The 26,123-nt window shown below is 40.4% G+C and overlaps 1 protein-coding gene across 2 annotated transcripts; it reads right to left on the bottom strand.

The window, feature by feature from the left end:
* Positions 1–1,264: 1,264 nt before the first annotated feature.
* On the bottom strand, positions 1,265–21,268 carry QRFPR (pyroglutamylated RFamide peptide receptor). Of its 2 annotated transcripts, none has more exons than XM_032997859.2 (6): positions 20,734–21,268; positions 7,269–7,427; positions 6,555–6,616; positions 5,590–5,825; positions 3,920–4,017; positions 1,265–1,864 (listed from the first exon to the last, which is right to left on the bottom strand). In XM_032997859.2, the coding sequence occupies exons 1-6, from the start codon at positions 21,071–21,073 to the stop codon at positions 1,461–1,463; spliced, it is 1,299 nt and encodes a 432-aa protein (XP_032853750.2). In that variant the 5' UTR covers positions 21,074–21,268; the 3' UTR covers positions 1,265–1,460. The 2 variants fall into 2 exon arrangements, with proteins under 2 accessions (XP_032853750.2, XP_042653037.1); XM_042797103.1 differs by having other exon boundaries at positions 3,920–3,964.
* Positions 21,269–26,123: the final 4,855 nt, after the last annotated feature.

The raw sequence follows: 26,123 nt of genomic DNA, 5'->3' as shown, positions 1-26,123 counted from the left end.
TGTCTACTGCACAGAGGTCCTTGATCTTGGCAAGCGTGATAAACCCCTCCTGGGGAATGCGTAAATGGAGAGGTTCCATGTGTATATTGAGAGACTCCTAATCAGAAGCCCCTATGCTTTAAGATTAAGGCCCTCTGAAAAATAATGAACTAGCTGAAGCTAGGCAGGAGATAAGAAAGTGCAGACATGAACCCAAAAAAGGCCAATTCAAAAGTGTAGACAAAGTTCAAGAAAGGCTCCTCTCCAAAGACCATCAGAGACTGTTAGAAACCGCCAACAACCCCCATGGAAGCCCCTCAGAGACCTAAACCACACACGTAATAACTATGTAAATATGATAGTGAGTTTTAGGAAATTTGATTAATATGTACGTAACAGAGTGATATCAGCTTTGGCTATTGTAATGTACAGTGGACATATTAGGTGGAATGATCCCCTCATGTCCCCAGCCGAATAAAGTAATGCCTGCTCGTTAATGCTAAACCCAGCATTAAGGAGTTTTCATTCCCAATTTTGGTGACAAAATAACATAATATTCTATTGAAAGTCTTCTGTAAAGTCCCAAAAGGCTCTGGATCTGGCCCTTATATCCCTCCAGAAAATGGCAACACCACATTTTGAACCTGTAAATCACCTATTCAAGCACGACTAAGTTAAATTCAGTGTTTACTCCACAGGCCACACCTCCAGCATCTGCACACTCTTGTACAGCACTTCAACCTCTACATTTTTCAGCAGAAGAAAGCAGTATACAGGGCAGTCCACTAGCATTTAAATTTGTACCGAAGAATTAACCTGTAAAAACAGGACATTAATTATGCATGCATTGGTAATTTCTAATCTGCTTCCTGCTAACAAAATCTGAACATGCATGCAATATTTAAGTCTTAATATCTTAAGAGTCAAATTCTGGCTGGCTCTTTCATACACTTTTTTTCCCAAAATAGAACTGCATCTCAGTCTGTATTTTTCCTGAACTCAGATTTGAAGCTCCTCTGTCCTCAGAGCTGCAGAGAACAGATTTTACAATGTTAAACTCATGTCAAATTTCCAAGTTGTCCAAAAAAAGTGCACACTCTCTCCATAGATCCTGTCTTCTGGCATTCAGCTGTGTATGGTCCAGCACTGTGCCAGTGTCCAGACACAGAATAAACAGAGCAAGAAACAGTTGTTCAGTTTACCTAAAGCAGAGGGCAAACAAGCCCTAAATTAGCTTATGAAGAAAAATGTAGGGGTTTTTTTCCTGGAAATCATACAGTAATAGTGTATTCCAAAGTTTTACTCCTCATCCTTACAAAATATATTACATTTTCTCAACCATTATTCCAACATGATAACAATCCACAAAATATTTTTCCTCTTATTTCAGCATGCAAAGTAGAAAAATATTTTAAATGGCTTATTGAAAGTCATCATATAAAGAGAATCCTTTTTCCATTCTCAAAATCTTTGTGATGCTACTACTGTCCATTTCCTAAAGCAGAATGCACAGTAAGCTCAGAGCTGAATAAGGCAAGGTGCCTTTTCAAATTCCTTTTTGAAGCTGGTTGATCACAAAACTTGACTTCAATGTTGCCATCACTGAATGCCTCCCTCCTGGCTTCGTCCGAGTCAGTGGGATCTCTTTGAGAAACACTTGCCTTTTGCCGCCTCATAGTAATACCTGAGTTCCCAAGTTGCCTGGTTGGTGATGCATTTTCTTTGACAAGGCAGAAGCAGATGGCAGACAAAAAATTTTTCTTGAAGTTTTCATTCATGAAAGCATACACAATAGGGTTGCAAATAGAATTGAAGAATCCTATAATCTGGACGATTGCAAAGATCATTTTGACTGTCACATCATCATAGTCCTTTTCAAAATTACCTGGAAAGGAAAAAGGAAATATGCTGTAAGCATAGAATGGCATAAATGCCTACTACTTAGCTTACTTATAGCCAGCCCAGCATTAGAAGCTTTTGTTTAAAAATCAACGAAAGACCTTGTTGGAGGTTCTTAGTATTAGCAACAGGCTATCATCAGGAAGGAAAGATCAAGATTTACCACATAGCCCTGCTTTGTGTATATGTAACTAAGGACAGAGTCATTCAAAAGAGGCAATTTGTGAGCCAAAAAACTTGCCCAACAGCCAAGCAACAGAAAGCTTCCAGTCTGCTAAGTATAGTCCTTGTTTATCCAAGTTGTTCTTCTGGCTCTGAGTTTCATGTTCATATCAAATGTGCAAGTACTTTAACACCAAACTGTGTCTTGTCATTGACCATACACGGTTTCTTTTCGAGTACTGACACAGAGCAGCTCATGGAGGTAAAAATGCATCTTCTTGGTCACATCTCTCAGTTTTTAATCATTGAGATCACAGAGGACCCTGAATTCCTTGAATTCAAATACTCAGTGACCAAACTCTGGATAAATACTGCCAAGATTTATATGGCAAGTAAAATAAAGGCCTTGCAGTACCTGAAATAATTCCTGAAATTATCAATGAAAAGAGAGCAAACAGTTCATAGATTGTTATAGGCAACCTTAACATGGGACAATCCGGACAATCTTAATAATTACAGCTTCTGCACTTCTGATTCTGACCAGGTATAAACATCATTTTGTTCAGCTGAGTGGCTGCAGGACTACTGATTTATCTGCTACAGCCTTATTTGTGATAGAAGACAGATACAGCTGCTGCCTTTGGCAAGTGGAGTGCAACAACTACTTAAAACTTCCTCTTGTTCCTACACATAACCTGCTGTATAGTCACACGTACTATCCCAGTACCCATGCAAGACATGGGAGATGAACAGTGCAAGACCCCAGAGACTAGTGCAAATAGCAAAAAGCAAAAATAACAATCCTTGAGGGCATCTCCGAGCTAATATGCAGACAGAACCACTGAAAAAGTTCAACTGGACTCATTGGGTATTATTGCTCTGAAGTCCAGTAGTTTTATTTCCAATATGCCTACCTCGTTAAAACCAGGGCAAGTGAAAGGATAAATGTTTTGTAACAGTTTAACTCAAAGAAGTATGACAACCTAAGTGGATGCAAATAAAAGCCTTCACACATTAAATTAAAATTAAATTTGAATTTAGAAGTTACTTGTTCAAGAAGTTTGATACTTAGAAATAACTTCTACCTTCCAGCCAGGTACTTCTGACCTTTCAGCAAATGTGAGTAGCACTACAGACACAGAAAGAAAAAGAATCTACAGAGATATGCTCGCTATCCTAACAGTCAAGTCTTGCTTTTTCTTGAGTCTTGTAAGGCCTAGCAAAGCTTCTTTTCAGGACTGGACTATGTGCTGTACAATTTCAGAAGCACTGACAACCTCCTTTCTAAAGGGCTTACATTCTAAAAGAGCTGGTAGAGCTTGGGTTCCCTCCCACTCACACTGCAACAAAGTTCCTTAGGGTTTATAGCAAGACACAAAGATTATCTTCATTAATTCACACAGCAGTGAAGAACAGATGTGGCTGATACACAAGTTTATGTCAGATATAATGTATCTCCCAAACTCTACATTAAAAGTAATTTCCAACCTAAATGATTCTACAATAATAGGTTTTCTGAAAAGTACTCATTTTCCATGAGCCATGCAGATCTGTCTATCATTCAGTCTTCAGAGTAATTCATCTGCTGTTGGCTATGTATCTCTATTACAAAACAGTGATCCAGGATTTATAAGGGCAACATTAACCTTTGCTAGCAGAAAGTATTCCATAGCTGAATGCTGCAGCAGCACTAGCTTTTCACAACCTGTAGTTCCAATATATAAAAAACCAAACAAACAAACAAAAAAAACACACAAAAAAAACCAAAACAAAAAACAAAAAACAAAAAAAAAAAAACAAAAAAAAAAACAAAAAAAAAAAAAAAAAACCCACCAAAACTAAGAAAGGCTTTATTGTATGACACATAGCAGATACTCACTGTATTCTATCATCATGTGAATCACATGGAAAGGGGCCCAACAGACTGCAAAGAGAAACACCACTGTCACCATCATAACAATTGCTCTCTTCTTCTTCCTGAAATTGTATCAAGACATTCCATACTGAATCACTGAGAATTGACTGTTAATTAGATGCGTCTCTAAGTTAGATCTGTAAATGTGTTCTGATGGTTGCAGGTGCAAATAAAACCCTGGAAGAATGCTCAGAAGTACACAATTCCCTTGGAAACAGAAGATGGAGCATCATATAAATCTAGTACATCAATTAACACCTTTTATTTCTCTCTTTTAGGAAAGCAATGCACTTTGCAGCTGCTGCAAGCAATGACATTAGCATATCTTGCAAGGCATTTTCACTCCATTCAAGAAGATGCAATTCTAATAATGAGATGGGGGTGGGGAGAAACCCCATGAAATTCCTTTAATAGCTCAAAAATCCCCAAGTCCCTTCCTAGATCTGGGAGCACTGACCATACCTGCAGCACATGATTACACAGAGAATCTGACAGTAAGTGAAACTACACCTGCTACATTCAACCTTTGGTTGTAGGTGACATGCTAGAATAAGAGCATGAAACATACTCTCTGCCTCCACTGTAATATCTCACAAACTCAAGGTATACATGAATTTATTGTCATCCCCAAATTGATATATAATTCAGACAACTACATCTATAGATCCCAAGATGGGTGTCTCACTTGAGATAAAGCAGCAGCACTTCACTGGTAGCAGTTACAGGATCTTCTCCCCACTGTGAGAAAATAAACTGAGTAGCTCAAAGATTACATGTCACCTCAATTCCTGTGAGATTGAGCCCTCTTTCAGTTTTGATCTACAACGGTCTACTTCTTTAGGCACTATGTTAGACAAGTATCTAAAGAATCATTTATCTTTAAGCTGCTTGTCAGTATTCTCCTTACAGCCAATACTTAAGGTCATACTCTCCTCAACAAGCAGAACTGTTAGAGGTTTCTAGCACAACAGGCTACAGATCAATTTGCCAAACGAAAGGAAAAAACATGAGGCAATATTAACAGTAGACTATATTTAGTGAAAGCAATTTAGTGAAGTTGATAATTATTGATTTTCGTAACTTTTCAAATTGAGCATTACCATCTGGATAGTCTCACACAAACACATCCGAGAAGATTCAAAACTCGTTGGAACCTGTATCAAGTTAAACTGTACCAAAGTGGTTTTTAACTGAATTCTGATTTTTTTCCCCATATGCCAATTTAACTTATAATAGTATCATAAAGCAGTGTTCACAGTCTCAGAATTATACAAAGAACTTGCCATAGCACATACTGAAATAATGTAGCAGCATTTTCCCCAACTCACCTTCTAACTCATGGCCTGCATCTTTGAAATGCAAGCATTTCACAATTTATAATATGAGATTTATTGAAAGGGCTTGACTTCCAACGTGTGGCTACACCATATTTTGAAGAAAACACTCTGTTTAAATTGCCATAAATTGGGTATCTAAGTTAGCTTTAGAAATCTGGTCTATGCTTGCAGACTTCCCAACAGATAAGGAAAGACAGGGGTTTTTTTTGGCCCTGGTTATCAAGAACTGTCAGGAAAAAAAAAAAAAAAAAAAGCTTTCTAGAAGTCAAGGTTCCAACTGTATTTTACTTTACAAACCTTGATATTTTAGACATTTCATTCCCATGAATGGTTTGAAGAACTGAAGCATCTCCCACTCGTTTCTTAATCCAGAGTTCATAGCCAATTTTAGTGTACAAAAAAAGCATCAACATCAGTGGAAGAAGGAAGAGAATAACGAGAATAAAGGTCGTGTATATCTTCTGATAAATCGGACTGGACCATTCTTCCAAGCAACAAACATACACTTTTTCATATAGAAAGTCATATTTAACCTGTAACAAACGTAAAAGAGATAAATCACTACAGTGTTTACCCTGAGTGTAAAAACCAAGCACATTCAAATATTCCTTGCTCTTAATACAACAACCAAAATTCAAGAGAGACTTTTTAAAGTGACAAAATTCTTCCAAGCAGTTTTCCACATCAAGTGTTGGGTTGACCCAAACTGACAAAGAGAGGTCAGGAGATGCTCTGCTTTGCACTCCTCCTCAAAACTTTCTTTTTTAATGAGGATTTTCAAAGGAGACATTGTCTATGCATTTTGCAAGTAAAGATAGGTGTATAGAAACTTCACATATTAGTCACTTTAAACAAAAAGATTTGTTAACATTCAGACTCACAAGGAGCAGGTTCTGACAAACCCTTCTTTCTTTATCCTCCAAAACTGTATGGTAACTCTTTAAACTATAATGGGCAGCTAATTACATTTTAAACCAGGCACACTTCTTCCAAATCTCAGGGAACACTATGTCACCTGAAACAGTAATCTAAGCCGTAGACTGCTGTGTGCCAGTGGAAATTATAGATGTAATTACTGCTCTTTGCCATAATTGGGGAGTTCTAATCCTTAGCCTTTCTCATGCTGGTACAGAGAACAAAAGCTCCTTTTCTCTTACCCGACTCTCACTTCCTAGGAATTGATTCAATGTCATTGCTACAGGTACAGAAAGATCCAGCAAGGTCATAATTTAGAATGTAAATTCCCATTTCACCTAACATACCTCAAGTCGTTGCACATGCCACATAGGTGACCCAACAACAAGTGCCAGCAACCAGACTATGCCTGTAAACAAATAAATTTTTTTAATACTTCGTACAACAAGCAGCATAAGTTTTGGTATGAACAGTTGAACAGCTTCATCATTAAAAAGACAAGCAAAGTAGACAATTTAAATAAAGAACAACATTTTCTAAATGAGGCATACATCAGTCAACATTCACATCAATAACACCATGTTCTTTTGTTACCAGTTTTATTTCTCAAACTACCTTACGGTATTGGTATTCAAGTATAAGGAAAACTTAATTTGCAGGAGCAGGTTTGTGTATGTTCTCTTTGTGTTACAAGGGAACATTTACAGCTGTGACACTGCTTTAGCAGTGCTTGTACATTTTGAACTTTTCTTAAAAAAAAAAAAAAAAAAAACAAACACCACCACAACTGCCGAAGGTTTATCAGAGTCTTGGTTAAGTAAATCTTTGTCTTCAGATGCTAAGTCTACTGTTAGGGTTTTGGCTAGTATTCTGGCTAGTAGTTGCTCCACATATAGGCACTATCTTTGAGCTATTTTATAAATGTTACCAAGCTTATCATTAACTCTACCTTTCAATCACTGGTCATAACAGTGCCTTCTCTTCTGTCATGCCATCTACACCAGCTACACTGAGGATTACTTCTCTATACACACAATTACTGGAAGTGCCAAAAATCTTACCAAGCATCGTGAAAGCTCTTTTATTGGTGTACTGCCACTTCATCTTTAGTGGATGCACAATTCCCTGGTGTCTTTCCACAGCAATGCAGGTCATTGTAAGAATCTCAGTTACAATAGCAGTGGATTGAACAAATGGTACCATCTTGCAAGCGAAGGCACCTGCAATAGTCAGAACGGTATGCAACTGTTGCAGTTCATGAAAAAGCTATTAATACTAGACTACGTTACTAAAGTGCTATTGTGCAAAAAGAACAAACCAATATTCTCAGATATATTTTAACAGCTAAACTGCTAAGTCACCTTTTTAAGCTATTCATCAAATACAGCTTTCAGTAGTCATTCTTCCATTGTACACACTACATCTGCAAAACCAAGACTTCTAAGGACATATTCACTTGCTCTGTATCAGTCTGACACTTACTCCGATTTCACTTTTGGCCAGCTCTTCCATCATGTTTTCAAATATGCCAAGTTACACAGATATTTATTATCTTTTTATCTTAGCAGATTACTCTCCAGTTTTATGAAGGTCTTAGTGTTACCTGTTTAAAAAGTTTTCCTTGTCTGCTGTTGCAAATGTATTCCTTCTGCTCATTTAAATACCACTCTACTTGTACACTTTGACACTTAATGCCTCACTCTGCCAAGTGATAGAGACTCCTATATATATATATATAGGAATCCTCTAAGAAGCATAACAAAGAGGAAAAACTCAACCTCTTCATCATCTTTTCATTCTCCAAGTCTCCCTCTTTCCTGATTAACACATTATGATAATGACACTGTCCAAATTAAATGCAGTTTTCTGCCTGCATTTTCACAGTTCCCACTGTATTTATGCACAGCTAGCACAGATTTTCAAATTCCATTGCTGCTATAGCTTCCCAAAAGTATATATTCAATTCTTAACATATTAGTCATTCTCCATTACTCATCCTCAAGTCCCAAACATCTTAGAAAATGTGGTGTAAAACATTCTCTCAAAAATCTTAACACTCTTCCCAATCTACTTCTCATTTACTCATTTTCTGACCCTGAGATCATTTTGAATGTTTGCATTTTCACAGTCCCCTCACATTGTTACAATTCAGTATCAGCTATTCATTTCAGAAACAGCTGGGTTTATTATACCTTACCCAGATATAATCCATAAACTCAAAATAGCCAAAGGAATATCTGATCCAATTGTAAATCAAGCTTTAAGATGTTACAGACATCTTAAGCAATAAAAGCATAGAAAACAGAAAGAAAACAAACAGGAAACTATCAAAACTTCATCCTGTCCTCTACGAAAGGAACAAGAAACAGGGAAACTTCTGTCTACTAGGCCAAGCTAAAATCCACTGGAGCTTACTGGTTTGCTACTGGTCTTATCAGTCCTAGTTGTCCAAAAAAAAAAAAAAAAAAAAAAAAATATCACTTTTTCTGTGACTCTAAAAAGGAAGGAGAGGGCAAGGGGCAGAATGCAAGTCAAGTACCTTTCAAGTGCATGTTCAACACGAGCAACATCATGACTGTGCACACAGATCTGGCTTAAAACAGAATAAAAATATACAATGCAGCCCAATGTCAAGCTACTTGAATGAAATCTTAGCATAGTGAGGTGGAACTGCATGGAAGATGATGCACTGGGCTGTATGTATGTTTCTGACCTAGTATGTATTTTTCCAGGGTTTCAAAAAGAGCAAGAAAAGGCATCTTGCAGCTGATACAATTTACACAATAAATTTCCTCCCACTTCTTCCATGGCTTCAGTAAGCACAAAGTAAAACCCTTATGAAACATGGCCAATATTTTATTAAGTCAGCATCTCATCAGTTTCTCACTACACCCAGTACAGTATGTGCTACACATAGAAGCACCAGCCCCACCCAGTCCAATTTACAGTCCTTCAATGAGTGTGTTGAAAATTCTGTAGTGAGATAACAAAACCCAAACTCAAACCATACCTTCTTTGCACATGGCAAATGATGAATACAACCAAGGAAGAGACACACAATCTCTGGCCACTTCTGAAAATCAGCTTACTGCCAGGAATAAAGCAGAGCTAAAATGATCTTCAGCCAAATTCAAATCCTACTACTCTGAAGCAAAAGGAGAGGTTCCACTACTGGTTTCAAGTTTTTTCTTCGCTGTTGGAATAAGTTACAAGTGACTCCTTATACAAATAACATGAACAGAAAAAGCAAAATTTGTACATGAAAGAAATGTTTAGGTTCCTGTTTCACAAAAGAAGCGAGTTCAAGTTTGAGTGCTGGAGCTGAAGTAGCAAAAAAAAAAAAAAATTAAAAAAAAAAATTCAACCATATGCTGTTTCTCACAGTTTGAAAAAAAAGTCAGAGTTGAATAAAGTTAAGTCCACTTGACCCATACTCCATTATAAGGGTTTTCCTGTAATGTACCATTCCTCCACTGAAGTCTTAGGGAGAAAACAAATATCACTCTATTACTGTACTTAAGTAATAAAATGAGACAGCAACTTTCACTGAAGTTATATGAGTGTGGTAGAATTTGCAGCTTGTGCCCAACTATTCAAAGAGCAAACAGAATACTAGAATTCATCAGGTAGTAACTCCCAAACTCCCAGATTTTCATTGCCTGTTACTTATATCTTTTCATTTTCTTCCAAATAACTACAATGTCAAAGAGCACAGACTATCACTATGCCTTTAGCTGAACTCCCAGGAGAAAACGCAGTACAAGCTCCTTATTTTATCTCTTTGAAGACATATGCACAAAGAGTAATCGCCTAAACTATATAAAGTAACTATTAAAAAAGGTAGTAAGAGTCTACATAAAGCCTATAGACTGAACAAGCAGTGACATAAGCACTTCCAGAAATGTGAAACAAAAGGATGTTTTTCATTAGACACATTTGGCTGAAATAAACACCTGCTCTGAGGCACATGGCACACATTTTGGTTCCTTGATGGACCCGGTGGCCAAAGCGAAATAGCCACATGCATTTTTATAACCAAGAAATAACATGAAATTTGCAAAAGGGCAGTAGCTAAAAGCTACTCAAAAAGCCTCTATATATTAATAGTAAAAATAGAACAGTACTTCAACCTGACAAGCACAGAAAATAATTACAAAATCATGGAATAATGCTGGTTGGAAACAAACTCAGGAGGTCTCTGATCTGACCTCATGGTTCACAGCAAGATCAGCAATCAAGCCAGATGCATCCCAGAGGATTCAAACCTTGAAAATCCCCAAGGCTGAAGACAGCCTCTTCCTCTGCTTACCTGTCCTCACATGGAAGAAATTTCCCTTATATCATCATCATCCTAGAATGGTTTGGGTTGGAAGGGACCTTAAAGATCATCTAGTCTCACCCCATCTGCCATGGGCAGGGACACCTTCCCCCAGCCCAGGTTGTTCCAAGCCCCGTCCAACCTGGCCTTGAACCCTCCTAGGGAAGGGGCAGCCACACCTTCTCTGGGCAACCTGCTCCCGTGCCTCACTGCCCCCACAAGAAATAATTCCTTCCTCATATCTAATCTAAATCTACCCTCTTTCAGTTTAAAACCATTACTCCTCGTTCTATCCCTACACCCCCTGATAAAGAGTCCCTCCCCAGCTTTCCTGTAGCCCCCTTTAAGCACTGGAAGGCCGCTATAAGGTCTCCCTGGAGCCTTCCCTTCTCCAGGCTGAACAACCCCAACTCCCTCAGCCTGTCCTCACAGGGGAGGTGCTCCAGCCCCCTGATCATCTTCATGGCCTCCTCTGGACCAGCTCGAGTAGGTCCACGTCCTTCCTGTTGGGGGCCCCAGAGCTGGACACAGCACTGCAGGTGGGGTCTCACAAGAGCAGAGGGAGAGAATCCCCTCCCTCAACCTGCTGGCCACACTTTCCTTGACACAACCCAGGACATGGTTGGCTTTTTGGGCTGCGAGCTCACATCGCTGGCTCATAGTGTTTTCCATCCACTGACACCCCCAAGTCCTTCTCCGCAGGGCTGCTCTCAATCCACTCCTTTCCCTGCCTGTATTTGTGCTTGGGATTGCCCTGATCCATGGGCAGGACCTTGCACTTGGCCTTGTTGAAGTTCATGAGGTTTGCACGGGCCCACCCCTCCAGCCTGTCCAGGTCCCTCTGGATGGCATCCCTGCCCTCCAGCGTGTCGACCGCACCACACAGCTTGGTGTCATCGGTGAACTTGCTGAGGGTGCGCTCAGTCCCACTGACCAAGTCTCCAACAAAGATGTGAAACAGCACGGGTCCCAATACTGACCTTCTTGTTTCAGTTGAAGCCTTCTGCCTCTCATCCTCCTGCCACACACTTCTGTGAAGAGCCTGGGCCCATCTTCTCAATAAGCTCCTTGTATGCACTGCAAAATGCTGCTAGGTCGCCCCAAAACTGCCCCTTCTCCAGACTGAACAAGCTGCATTCCATCAGCTTTTCCAGACATATAGGGCAGCTGCTCCCACCCCTAACATTTGGGTGATCCTCTACTGAATTCATACCAGTTTATCAATATCTTTCTTGTATTGTGGGTCCAAAACTGGACACAGTATTCTGGACACTAAACACAACCTTGCTTGTGAGACTTGGTTTAACAGGAGAGCTAGGTGTTACTAGATCTAAGCCTTCCCAAAACACAGATGATGTATCTCTTCTTCCCTGGCTCTCCAACCTCAAGGAGAAAGCATTACCATTAGGGCCCCACCTTCAGGACCTCCCTCTGAAATGGACCATCTCACAAAAATATTTATGGGTTTTCACAGCCAAAAGAAAAATTGAAAACACAATACCTTCAAACTTGCATACTCACTATTGGGTAAACAGGTACCGAGGTCTAGTCCCTGATCCAGTCACGTGTGTACATTTCACTTAATATTAAACACATTTGTGCAAAACAAGCTTCACCTGCAGCAAGAACAAACCGATGCAACCCCATTCTCAAGTGCCTGTTAGTTGAAAGTCCCTTCTGAAAAAAACTGAGAAAAAAAGCGCCAATTTTTACTATAAGCAAGACACATTAAGTTTTGGGGAAAAAAAAAATACAATAAACCCACAATACAAATTATGCTAGTAAATCACGATTTAGACAGTGAAATTAAAATAAGACTGAGACAAGCAAAAAACAGCTGTGTGAAGCACTGATACATTATAAACATGTCAAGCTACTTTTCACATGTTTGTGTTCAGACATCACAGAGTTACAGAAGACTTTAAAGGAATATACTAGTTTATGCCCTTTTTCTAATCAAGCTGATAAAAATATAACTGTTTGGAACATGGTTTGGAGATAACATGGTTAACACCTAGTGTTATTCAAGTCTTCTTTCCGTTCCTTAACATGACTGCTAGATATTTTAGTTATTTGTATCAGGTGCTATGTCCTTGTTATGATAAACTCAACTATAATAAATCAACATTGGATTACGAATATAGTGAAGGTCTGTATCTGCCAACCAATCTGAAAATAAGAATGGATTTGCTTTTTACCTTTGTGATAAAGGCACCCAAGTGGCTTTATTTTATTATTTATTTCTTTTTAAACAACATATTCTTCAAAACATAATTTCAGATCCTATCTCGAGAGGACTATAAGTGAAAGAGTAACATACAAAAGTAAAGAACAAAAACCCAATTCAGTGAGTTTCAGTTGAATTTATTTAAATCTCACTCCTTACAGTGGTTTTGGCGTCATCAAGCTAATCAGCATTTGGATAGAGGAAGCATTTGCTGAAGAAAGAAATCACTTCATTTTAATGGAGGAAGGAAAGGAACGGAAAGTGTTTCCTGACTTTACACATACCGGAATAATGCTGAAAAAGCAGAGAGGGTTTAAGACAAATTTTTAGAAACGTTTAAAAGTTCTGTTGAGACAGACCAATCATCAACATAAAAGTACACCTGCTGTCAAGAGAACAGCACCCCAAAATGTAATAATCGGATTAGAAGCAGCAAGTAGCCTGTGATATGGAAGAAAGCAGTTAGAGAGGTATCTGTCTTTCAAGGCTGAGAAATAGAATTAAGAAGCAGAGAAGTATGCAGTCTTCTTCAAACCTATGAAGAAAGCTGAGGTAACAAAGGATAAGATCTACTTGCTTCAAATAGAATCTAACAGATATGTCAGTTAGAACAGTACATTCACTGCCTACAGTTGACTGCTGAAAACAATGCTGTCCTCCTGCACTTCACTTACACTGCAACTTCCATCCAACAACTTCACCGTATTTAGTAAATGACAACCTTATAATAAATTACATTAGAAAATAGTGATTAAGTTTCTCTAAGGGAAAAAACTTAATACACGCACACATTTAAAATATCCTCTCACTTATCAAAAAGTGGTCCCCTACCTTGTAAAAGAACTGTATTTAACAGACACTTCATATTTTAATCCTTAACTGGCAAAATGCAACCACTTTTTAGAAAAATAGCTATGAAGTACAGATTCCAAAGAACATGAAAATTTACATAAACCAATGTTTCTTAGCTGCTGATTTAAATCATCAATTACTAAAGCCACCTTCAGTGTCAAGTGAAAGAATTTAAGAGAAGCTTGGTTATTCACATCTTTTTCCAAGCTGACCATCTTGTTCTGCTATTGCTAATTCTTTACCTTAAATCCCTACAACCTTTAAATCATTGAAAACAAGCCAAAATAATTATTTGTCTCGTCTTTCACTGAGGAAAACTACAATAAAAGCAGGAAAAAAAGTAGGCAAAATATACAGTTCCAGCAGGATTTGGCAGCTACAGCCCACCTGACACATCCTTGTGCTCCTGGTCCTAGTCACCCACTCTCAGAAGATAAATCAGTCTACACGGATTACTCTGCTTCCCTACGTATTACTGTTAATTGACCTAAATTAGTTTTCTTCTTTCAGGCTCCACAATGACAGATCACCTGGTAGATACAACATACAGGATTAAAAAGTGAGCGCAAATTCAAAACAGAAATTACTCTTCTATTGCCTGCTTATGTGCATCCTACCCTTGCGTTACGCAGCCACTTTTAGAACAAAAGGCATTCCCCTTGTCCCTAAATCAGAATCAGGACATAATGATAAAAATCCAGGATTAATGAAGTCACTGACTTACTCTTGAAAACAATGTTTAGTTTGATTCATATGAAAAGTCTAGCTAGATACTCACTTAAACTGAGGTTTAAATTCTGAGCCTGACTCCAAAATTTTTGTGGACACCAGCTATCTGAGATCATTAATGAACATTAAATGAGCCAAACTCTAGCCAGATGGAGCTTCCCAGTGCAAAACACACAGATAGACTTATTCCAGGTCTTTGAGACACCTGGGACATTTTTATACTATACTGCACCAAATACACAACACCTATGTAACGCCTCCAAATGCAGAGATAAACACAGCTCCAGTACATTAAACAGAGATGATCCCAGCACTGAAGCCTTCTTGTGCTAAAACTAAGCACTGGGAAAACTTAGTTGGTTTCTCAGATTCTTGTTCATTTTTTTTTTTTTTTGGCTGTGGCTCTTAGAACATAATTTTGCTTCAGTTCTTTTGCAAGCTACGAAGTAGTATGATATCCTTAAGAGTCTTTCATGCCTGAGCAATGCATTGTTTTATATCAATTCTTGGGTATACAGGCATTTTGCATCCTTAGTTTACCATCTGCTATGCACAAGTCTCTCACATGTTACCTATAGAGGATAAAGAACATTATACATATGTCTGCCCAGAAAAAGGCATGAGCGTAGCACTTGATAGTAGGCCTGTGGTAGATTAAGTCTGTTTATGGTCAACTACAGCAGCTGAGATAAAATTGTATGGCATGAGCCCAAGAAATTAGATCACGCACCTTGAACAGCCTATAGTTTATTTACGAATGGTCTCCACACCATTTCTTCTAGTCTGCAATTTGAAAGTGTGAACCACACACCTTGGGCTAGTGGAGCAAGGTATTCCACACTGTCCACCCTCCTTCCCTCCAAGGCTCACCTACAGCTTCTCTACCATGGGTTTACAAAGCCACTGAAACGGGCACCACGGTCTTCAGGCAAACTTGGATCAGCAGCTTATTTCAAAATGCAGTAATCAGTGAGTAAAATCACAAACAAACATGAAAAGATGCAAGACAGCTGTGCAGCAAAGTACTGCTACTAGAACACAAAATTACTGTAATAAACTATTGTCTGCAATTGTGGTACAAACAACAAGTAGTACAGGAGGGTTTTTTTGGCAGGGGTACAGGTTAAAGATCCAGATCTCTTCGAGAAAGAGAGACTCACTACCAGGGAGCAAAACAGGAGACAGCAAACACATTCGTGATTCACTCGATGCAAGGCAGAAAATGCCAGGTATTTCTACCAAGAAAAAGGACATAATAACCATCTCATATGAAACGCTAACCAACCTTTATTTCTTTGCCCAATTAATGCAACAACAAATATTTCACATTAGTCATTGTGTTTAATATTTACACTAATTAATTATATGCATAACTTGCAGTAAGAAATTCTCTGTGATGAATAGATGGAGTAATTTGCCTTTTGTCAGCATTGTTTTGCTGCTTTTAAACAAAACACCCTGCCAATATATTATATATATATATATTTTAAAAACCTAAGGCTATTATTTTCTTTCCCGAGGCATTCACTGTATAACCCTTTCTCAAATCATCTTCACGCAGAATTTTATTCCTGCCTCTACTCATAAGCAAATACCCCAAATACACAAGAGCAGGGCACAGAGAATTAAAGGTAAGGCAAGATTTCACCAATACAGACAGGACTACAAAATCACCCTGCTCTTAACAGAAGCAGATCAATCCCAAAACATAACTTCTCACACAGCAGGAGACAAATAAAGAGTGCTCTTGCATCCCTGACCTGATTTACAGCAAGGCTAGACAACTCCAACTGAAAAGTTAAAAAAAGCTTACAAACAGCAGATTCATATAACTGAATCTCTCATATCTATCTTTACTGTGTAGTATTAATCCCAATAGCACGTCAGCAGTTTGAGATTATTTGGAAACTCTTCAGTATCAAAGAACATTCCAGAAGCAAGTCAGAGTGAAGAAGTTTCTCATGTCTCACTGAAAAACTTCGAGATATCCAAGAATATCAGACACAAAAGGCCCAGTGATTTCTGTTGCCAAGATTTAGTTTACATCCCTCAAAAAGGAATGTTTATGCATTCTCATACAGGAAAGTTGTATCACAAAGTGCGTTACATCACTTATAAGATGTTTGGTAAAGAACAGAAAGCACCCTAAATACTCAACCGGGTAGAAGATGCCACTTGGTTTTCAACCAAGCCTTTAGAGAAGAGGGAACTGCCATGCCAAGGAGCACCAGACATGACAGCAATGTACAGAAGACCCACCCCTCTCCTGAGTGGCAGCTGGAGGCCAGACAAGATACCTGAGGGCATCTCAAATGCTGCTGTGTGTTCAGTAGTGCCTCAGGTGGCTCCCTACTCCCTAAACAACAGGAAAAGCCACCCTCTGACACCTGTCTTGAGAATACATATTCTAACTGATAAAATGCAAAATTTATGAGAAAGGCGCAGCATAGCGCTAGGTCTACCGTAACCTCATGTTCTGCCTTAATCTTTTGCCCAAGCTATTATACTACACATTAATTCTCCAGTCACTGCAGGCAGTTCTGTAGAGATAATGCTGTTACTCTTGCTAACTAAGCAATGTCAGAAATTAAAGTGACTCTTGTAATATTTGTCCCAGAGACAAAAGCCCAAATTTATCTTTTCATAGTGCTGTCATCAGTGTGACAATGAGACCACTACTGCTGCCTCCTATGATTGCATGAGAGCAAATGCTCAACCGCCTCAGTGCGCACCAAGACTACCTTTGCTCTATGCATCAATTTATCCCTTACCCATGTTCCCATTTGATCTTCCTCTTACCAGTAAATATGATCCCAGTGATCATTTATGCCAAAGCCACAATTTTTATTTTCTTCTGCAGTACCTTCCACACTGCATAGACATTAGCTTGCAGGATTTTTATTCAAAATTCCCCTAGAAATTAGAGCAATTTCAGTTGCAAAGTATAAATTCAGAAATGAAATCACATACTGTCACTATTACACTCTCACACAGCTATACCTATTCTTAAGATATCAGAGAATCAAAAGCAAGACCAATTCACCCATTTTTAGTCAATATGCTGCTGCTCCCAGTTGCTGCCTATGTATAGCTAGTAGGTCTGTGTTAATGCTGCATAATCACCAGGCAAAGTGAGGCACACACTCAGTTTCTTGAAACTGCACTTGGTAAATTGTAGGTGAAGTTAAGATGTATTAATGAATATATTGTGGAAAAAGTCTTGCCAGTCCTTTAGTTTTCCCCATCTCTGTCAGAAGTTAAGTGTGATACAGTGAACCTGAGAAATCTTCAGTTTCTAAAGAATTCTGACAAACACTGTCTGCTAGAGGAGCACTTTACCATCCACAAGTTGAATTACTTTACATCACCAGCTATCAACACTCTCCTTGGAGTCCTATTGTAAACTACACATACCCAGAACCCTTTGGCTTTAAAGTGTTTATGTTTCACCCTTCACTTTAGAAGAACCAAAATGGTAGTTGGTCTTTTCTGGTAGCATCTCCTAATGTCTTAAAATACAAGTCATTCTGAAACTGTGGCTCGTCTTATGTTTGTATGTTCTAACTCTACAGTCTATACTGTTTGCAGTTTTCCCCTGACCTCTCCCATTCTGCTGTGGATTTCTTAAGGGGAAAAGAATTAAAAACAACACACATACGTGCAAGCATAGAAAGAAAGAACCAGTTCCAAATCAAAGAGAAGTACAAAATATACATGTCTCAGTTCACATCAACTAGTACAGATACTTGTTTTAGTGATGCAGAAACTAGAAGAAATGCTCAGAAACCCAGACATCTCTTGCATTAAGTGTTTCGGGATACAGCACCTTTTCCAGCAACAATACATTACACAGTCAGATCACCTTTTTCTTAACAGAGTTGGAATTTGCACTACTCAGAGATGTTGCACTAAGGTGGATGAGAATAAGCTTTTTCAGTCTACAAAATGAAAGGCAAAAGGAAAATTAAACCAGTAAAACTAGCAAGGAACAGACTCCTCCCAGATTTGCAGGCTCTGATATGCAGTATAACTGTAATCACCATTCATGCGTCACGGTGTAAGCCTCAGGAATCAGGTACCTTTGGGATACCAACAGTTTACTTCTCATGTGTTTTCCTGAATTTTACTTCACAACCTCTGCACCCAACAGTGAAGGGTAACATCCATCAATTGTTACTTATTATGACCTCCCAATACTGTGTTAAAGCTAATTACCTTACCAGGACCATAAAGGCTGCTACGAAAGTCAGCGGGACCTATGGATCCACTTATACTGAAGATGCTGTAGCACAGCCAAGAGGACAGTCAAAAAGTACAAGTAAAATCCACAGGACAGCATACTTCAAAGTATCCAACTACTGAATATCTGCAGATATTTGTTGCAACTATGCTACACCTTTTACACTCACTACTTGCAGATTTTTCTCAAGCATCCTCGGTAATGGAGGGTAAATTAAAACATACATACTTTCCCATACTGTTCCACATGCCTGTGCCATATCTGCTGTAATTCACCTCAGGTACAGGTTTCATCCCACACAACTTTTAGTTGATTCTGGTCAGATACGTGATCAAGCTGAAAGACCAGGGTCTTCCTCACAAGTGAGGAGAATCACACCTCTTCCCTTTAGGGAAAGCTACTCAAATCAGTCCTCTCCCATTTATGTGAGATCTCTTGATGCCACCAGTAACTTTCTGCTGTATTCTTCTCTGAGGAAGGAGAACTGGAACTACAATAGTCAAAAGGAAGGCACAGCAGCATAGCTCTCAATTTATTCCACAATTTTTATTTACACTTCCTTATTACCTTTGGGGTTCAACATCTGCACTGTCTTAAAAACAGTGGTTACCTCCCTCAAAGACAGCTCATAAGAAAATAAAACAGTTGTCCTTACTATCAGTAGCCCCTGGAGTTCTGTATTCATCACTTTTCCCATAAAGTTCCTGGTTTTCAGACAAAAATCAAGCTCATTTCCCACTGGGTTAGGTATCCATGTGCTTTTCAAGTCTCCTCTGACCTGTCAATTCCCATTCCGCATTCTAGACCATGGGATGTACTGAAATTAAATCTCCATGTTCTGAAGGTAACCTTTACTGTCTCACAACTACAGAAGCACAGGAAACCCTGGAAATTGAAACATAACCGTGACCCTTTATGAACATCTTTTCTGTTCATATTGAAATATTCTGAAAAATACTTCAATTTGTGGTTGTATAAGATGTCTGCTGCTTGCTGCAAAAACATATATTTTTCCACCTATAATTGTCAAACAGTGTTTTAAGACCAAGAAAATGAAGATAAATACCACTTCCAGTGTTACTTCACCTTTTCCTTTTTGTTACTTCACTACTTTGGAACCGGGACACATAAAAAGAAAAAAATAATTCTTTCTAGGCATCAGGGAGGCCTTGCCCTAAGGTCCTTCACACCAATGGGAATACAACATAATTCCTAAGATACATCTTAAAAACATCACATCATTTCAACATAAATTCTGCATGTTCTCTCACTCTCCTATTTCTCCAAAGGCACATTCTTTTTCCTCACAGCAGGTTAAGGAGGTCCGACTGGACTGCTGTCACAGAAACTTAAGCTGAATAGACTTGTATTTCACTTGCCAGACGGATTTCATTAGAGAAGAAAAAACCAAAGTAATACAAGGCTACCTCATCAGCACTACACAAGATACCGTTTCTCACACACATACTGCAACTTTCAACGAATACAAGCAGGAAAGTGCACTGGGTTTAACATAACCTGAGGGAGTGTGCAGCCATAATTTAACTCTGCGGAAAAGCATCCGACGGCAGGCTGAGGTTACTGAGCTACACCCCTGGGATCAGCGCCCCAGTCCTGCGGTGACAGACTACGAACGCCTGAACGCGGCCAGCAGCTCCAGGGAGAGCAGGCGTTTCAAGTTTTCACCGAAGAGTTTAAGCCCTGTGCGAGCACCAAGAGCTCTGCGGGAGCGTGCGGAAATAACGCCGCCCTCAGGGGAGAGCGGCGCCCTCGCCCCTTCCTCCTCAGCGGAGAACCGGTCCCAAAAGCCGAGGCTGCCCGGGGCTCACCGCGGGGACACCCCGCGCCCCTCGGGGTCCCTGACAGACGGCGGGAAGGAGGGGGGTCCCTGACAGACGGCGGGAAGGAGGGGGGTCCCTGACAAGACGGCGGGAAGGAGGGGGGTCCCTGACAAACGGCGGGAAGGAGGGGGGTCCCTGACAAGACGGCGGGAAGGAGGGGGGTCCCTGACAGACGGCGGGAAGGAGGTCAGCGGCGGCGGCGGCCGCAAGCGCTGCCCCACCGCCGTGCCTCGTCGCCTGCCGCTCCCCACACCTCCTTCCAGCGGCCGCCCAGCCGGTAACGGCCCGGGACCGCCCGCCCCAGCCTCGGGGCACCCACCGCCGAGCCAGTTGGAAGAGATGTTCTGCAGCATGGTGAAGGGGACGCAGAAGAAGGCAATGAGGAGGTCGCTGAGCGCCAGGGAGCAGATGAAGATGTTGGTGACAGTCCTCATGGCTTTGCTGCGGGTCACCACGTAGAGCACCAGGCAGTTGCCGAAGAGCGCCAGGGCGAAGATGAGCACGCAGATGAGGACGAAGGCCACCTTGGTGCGCCCCGGCAGCTCCGGGATGTACACCAGCGGCTGCAGCCCGTAGAGGGCGATGAACTGCTCCCGCGTCACGTTGTTGTCCCGCAGGAGCTGCGCGAACTGCTCTGGGGTGATGTTCAGGGACCGCATGGCGCCGACCTCCTCTCTCCCTCCCCAAACCCCCTTCTCAGCGCCGCCGCCCGCGCCCCGCCATTGCCGGACCGCCGCCCCCTCCGGCACTCTGCCGGGGCGCGGGGCGAAGCAACCGGCGCCGGACCCAGCGCGGAGAAGCGGCAGTACGAGCGGGCAGAGCCGGGAGCAGCCGGCTCGATGAGGCGGCGGTGCTGCCCTCAGCCTGCGCCGTCTGCCCTGGCCGGCGGGCCTCGGGGCGGGGGGGGGGGGGGGGCGGCAGCCAATCAGCGCGCAGCGCGGGCCCGGCCCGGCCCCGCCGCTGTGGAGCGGGACGGCCGGCTCGCGGCTCTCCGCGCCTGAGGGAGCGCCCGCCGCCCCTCGGCATCCCGGCGGCGGCTGAGCGCCAGGCACGGCGGGTAGAGGCCCAAAATGCCCGAGGCGGGAGTTGAAGCTACCAAGCCAACCTCTCCTCACGTTTGGATCGGGCTGAGAGGGAAACTAAAGAGGCTTGTGTAGTAAGTACGTGAGGGGAGTCTTGTGCCACCTGCAGCGGGTCCTCTGCTGCTGTTCCGTGCCCAGACCAAACGAGGCAGCAGGGGGGGATTTTAGCTGTCCTTCCAGCTCCCTCTCCGCCAACGCCACTGCAGGCCCTCGCCTGATGATGAGCTGAAGCTCAGACCGAAAAGTAACTTTCCAAACTTTTGGCCATTGCACTCACCGAGATCCTAGGAGGCTCCTGAAGAGTCCTTTCCCAGGCAGATGTTCACCAGCAGTATAACCACTCATGCCAGAGAAGGCTTGACAGAATCCCATCCCACCCAACCGAGCTGGCCAGGCTAGGTAAGGGTACGTAGGCTACTGAGGTGCGCTTAGCTAATTGGTTGCAACAGTAGTCAACAAAACGCCAATGCAGTTTAAATGTGGATAATAATGGGACTTAAGGTCTAATGGAGAGGTCAAGTTGAAAAGATGCATTGATTTGTCTTCCCACCTCTTTTAAATTGCCCGGTATGGCTTTCTCACTAGCACATGTATACCCCCTTTGTACCATATGATAATATATTTAATACAACAACTTGTTTTCAATCAGTCACATAATAAATTATCAAAAAGGATCCAGAGAAGGCAATGACAATACAGAAAACTGTTCTGGCAACACATCCCCCTTCCCACAGTGATAGGTGTTTCATAAGGAAACAACCACCAGGGAAAATGCTGCAAAATTAGATTTTGCACTGAAAGGGTGCTTCTTGTCCTGGGTTCATGTCTTTACCTGTATCAGGGAAGTATAAGACTGAATGAAGACAAGTCTAGCAAAAGCCTTCTAGAGTTATTAGGTATTACATTGCTGGCTTGACAACGAAAATTGTTGAAGGAAGGGTTCACCACCGAGTCGTTCACAGCAAAATGAATGTTCTCAACAAGCACAAAGATATTTTATGTCATCTTTGAAAGAGAATATTTGTGTTAAGTGGAAATGAGTGAAGTTCCCATGCCTGCACTGTTATGTATGTATTTCAATCTGCACAAATCAGTCCTCCAAATGCTGACAATCCTCTTTTAAGATATAGCTCCATGGCAAAGAATTGAGACTCTCCTTATTATCCCATTGTGAAATGGTCCTGTCACCCTTCCTTGATGCAGTATGGCCCTATGTTCCTCTTGAGACCAGCATAATCTGGCTCCCTCTCTGACAGGCTTTCTAAGCCTTGTTCCTGAAGGCAAATGCTCACCAGACCAATTTAGTTCCTGACATTCAGACAGCCTCTTTCACCTTCTCTTAGACCTGCCTTGCTGGCTTGAAAAGCTCACTCTTTTAGTCCTATAATGATCCTGCTGAGCTAATGCTCCATAGCGCAGACAGACTTCTTTTGGGTTCAATTTTCCCAGCACCTTCCCTTGGGCTATACACTAAATACAGCAGCTGTAGCCTAAAGTCACCTTCATGTACTCTGTTCATTCACCCTTTCCTATATACCTTTTTCTTTTCCCTCTTCTTCCCCATATTGTGTTAATAACAGAAACCTTATTTAGAAGCTCTTTTATTAGCAAGCAAACCAGATGCATTTCATTCCTATCATAAATAAAGAAGGGCCAAATGTGGACAAGGCCAGTCTTTGTCACTGTGGACTACAGTGTTGTGTTATTCATTGCAAAAGCATCCAAGTGTATCAGGGACCCAACAAGCAAATGCGAATAAACTTTCATCTAAATACTGCAAATAATCAGAGTTTATGGTTAACATGGACATTTGTTTTATATCTATCCTTATTTTATTACTATGATGGCTCATTACAAGTAATCAAACAGCACTAAAAATGAAAAACATCTGAATGGTTAATCTACATAGCATAAACAAATCCCAAGGCTGTAGTCTATGGGAGTGTGCCTTTACATCTGCTGCAGATTTAGATGGGTTTTGTGTGCAAAGAAACACATGATACAGGTAATTTTACAGATAACATTTGTCCTGAATATTTACCCACATGGAGAAGATAAATGTAGGATTTACAGAAACTTTCATTCCTTATGAGCATTATTGATCCTCCTGTCTGAAGCAATAACAGCATGGACATCAAACAAGTGATACAGCAAATCACTAGTAATCGTATTACTCTGCTCTTTGAATAAAGTTGTATTTATTTGGAGCAAAAAGGGTTGAGTTACAAAAGGTAACCTCATCTAAAACCTGCTGAAATTACTGAAATGTCTTCTCTGTTTCCCTGGGCTACAAATGATTGGTAGGTAAAGTGTCTTTTGCTTTTCAGGGCAGGCAATTGCTGTTTTGCCTTATCCTGCACCCTGTGGCTGCTGCCAGCTCCTGCTGCTTCCTGCAGCCCACAAAGCAAAGCAATATGGGGCTGCTCAGACTCTCCCCACTGTCGTTCAGCTCTTCAGTAAAATGACCCATCCTGTAAACGTGTTTTCTATAGAACTGGAAAGACAGGGTGTGCATGTGTAAGAAGGCACTCTGGCACTCCTGCCTTGGTTCTTAACAGAAGAGGCATAAACCAGCCTTTCGAAACAAATGGATTTTTTTTCCTTAATTGAATTTCTTACTTTGTAGATTTGAGCACCTTCACTGCTGCCTTGCTTGCCAAAATATACATATACACATATCTTACATTCTCTTGCATGACTTTTTTTCCATTTTTAGTGATGATTTGCCATATCTTTTATCATCTACCTCCAAATCCACTTCTGTTTCCACTGAAATCTATGGAGTTTTGATATTTACATTAATGGAGCATAGGTTATACCCTTACATAATCTTTGTAATACTTAACAAATTAATCTCTGTTCTAAATTTGAGAAGCTATAGTGTCCTGTAAAATAAAGACTATTATTAGCCTGTACACACCTTTATAGATAATCATAAATCATCCATATTATCTATAAAAGGTACTTCTCTGTTCCTCTGATTATTATTTGTGAAACTCATGTGTTTACAAATACAAAGCAGGGTTTGAAAGAAACCCCAAATATTCTAACAAATAATTGACTATACAGAAACAGTGTACTGTTCATTATTCTTAACTGAAAAAAATTAAGCCTCCTACTAATTAAATGGCTAGAAATATTTTACTTCTGTATCTAGAATTCCAGTGAAACAACCTAGCAACTTGAATACAGATCAAGTCTTGGGTTTGCCAGTAATTTAACTTTGACTTCAGATAAATTGTATATTCTTTTGTCACAAACCTACAGACTGATAAGCATGAAAAGTGGTGAAATATGAGCTGTACCAGATTGCACTCCATCAAAACCACTCATTTCTTCATGCTACCATATGCTAATTTTTTTTGCCTAGATGATTCATCAGTATGACACTTTATTCTCATTAAAAAGGGACGGTGAATTTTCTGCAGACTGAAAAACACTGCCAGTCAGTTTGTACGCAGGTGGTAATCTTTTCTCTTACAAAGCTAAAAGAAGCTATAATTGCACTCTGTTTCTCATTGCAAGCAAAAAGATCCGTGTATGGCTGCTGTGGAAAAAAAGCCAGCAACAAAGAATGTGCACACATAGTTTTGCGTAAGTTTTGTAAACTGAGCATGAAGGTTGTAAAAACTGTGAAAAGCACACATTTTGAACACTGAGAAAGCAAATAGTTGTGTAATCCTAAACTAGAAATTTTAAAACAATTTTTTTTTTTCTTTTAAATCCCAACTCATATTGTCTAGTTCAGGCAAAAGAAATAGGATGACAAAACTACCAACAGAAAGAAACACTTTATTGCTCCTCCTTAACTCCTTTAACATTTCAAAAAGCTTTGGAAGAGATAATTCCTTTCAGATCCATGTTACCAGCTTTTAAACAGCCACTGCAACTAATGACTAGTAAACCTTATTAGCCTTGGATCCTTTGGTAGATATGTTGGGAACACACTCACCTCTAATCTATATTACTACCACAGCTTTTAGGATCAATCTTCAAAGGAATGGAACAGCTTACGATCATCATTATGTAATTTTAGGTTAAGTCAAAAATAATGTAGCTATTAAAATTGTCAAAGCAGCCTCTGAAACAGAAATTTAGTTAGAGCATTTGCTATTTATTGGGAACATATGTTTGTGGAGAGCACTGAGGCTAAATCCTTATCTTTAGGTTTACACGTTTTTATACATTTAGTCAAACAAACTGTAACTTCTCCTAGATAAGGGAAAACTCGACACTAATTAGACTAGAATCTTAGCTAGTCGATAATTAAGGATACAGCTCAAGGTTGGTCTTATCATTGTATACCTATTAATGGCTATTGCCTAATCTTGTTTGTCAATGCTTTGCTTTCAATCTCTCGTGATACTAGGCAGCTTCTACCAAACAATATTTATGAAGAAAAACATCAAAATCTAAAATAGAGTTGCACACAGTTGCAAAGTATGTTGGAATGGTTGAACAGAAAATAAATTACGTTAACCTCCTGCATGGGCTAACTCCAAAATGTTTTGTCTCATACCATGTGACTCTGCTGAAAAACACTGCTGGCTGAAGATCTTCATTCTTGTGGAACCCTATGTCTCCATGGTTGGGTTCATGCACACCTCTAGATTTAGTGATCCTCAGT

This window comes from Tyto alba, unplaced genomic scaffold (genome assembly GCF_018691265.1).
Source record: "Tyto alba isolate M040663 unplaced genomic scaffold, T.alba_DEE_v4.0 Super-Scaffold_23, whole genome shotgun sequence".
NCBI classification, from domain to species: Eukaryota; Metazoa; Chordata; class Aves; order Strigiformes; family Tytonidae; genus Tyto; species Tyto alba.
This window is presented reverse-complemented; position numbering and strand designations above follow the sequence as displayed.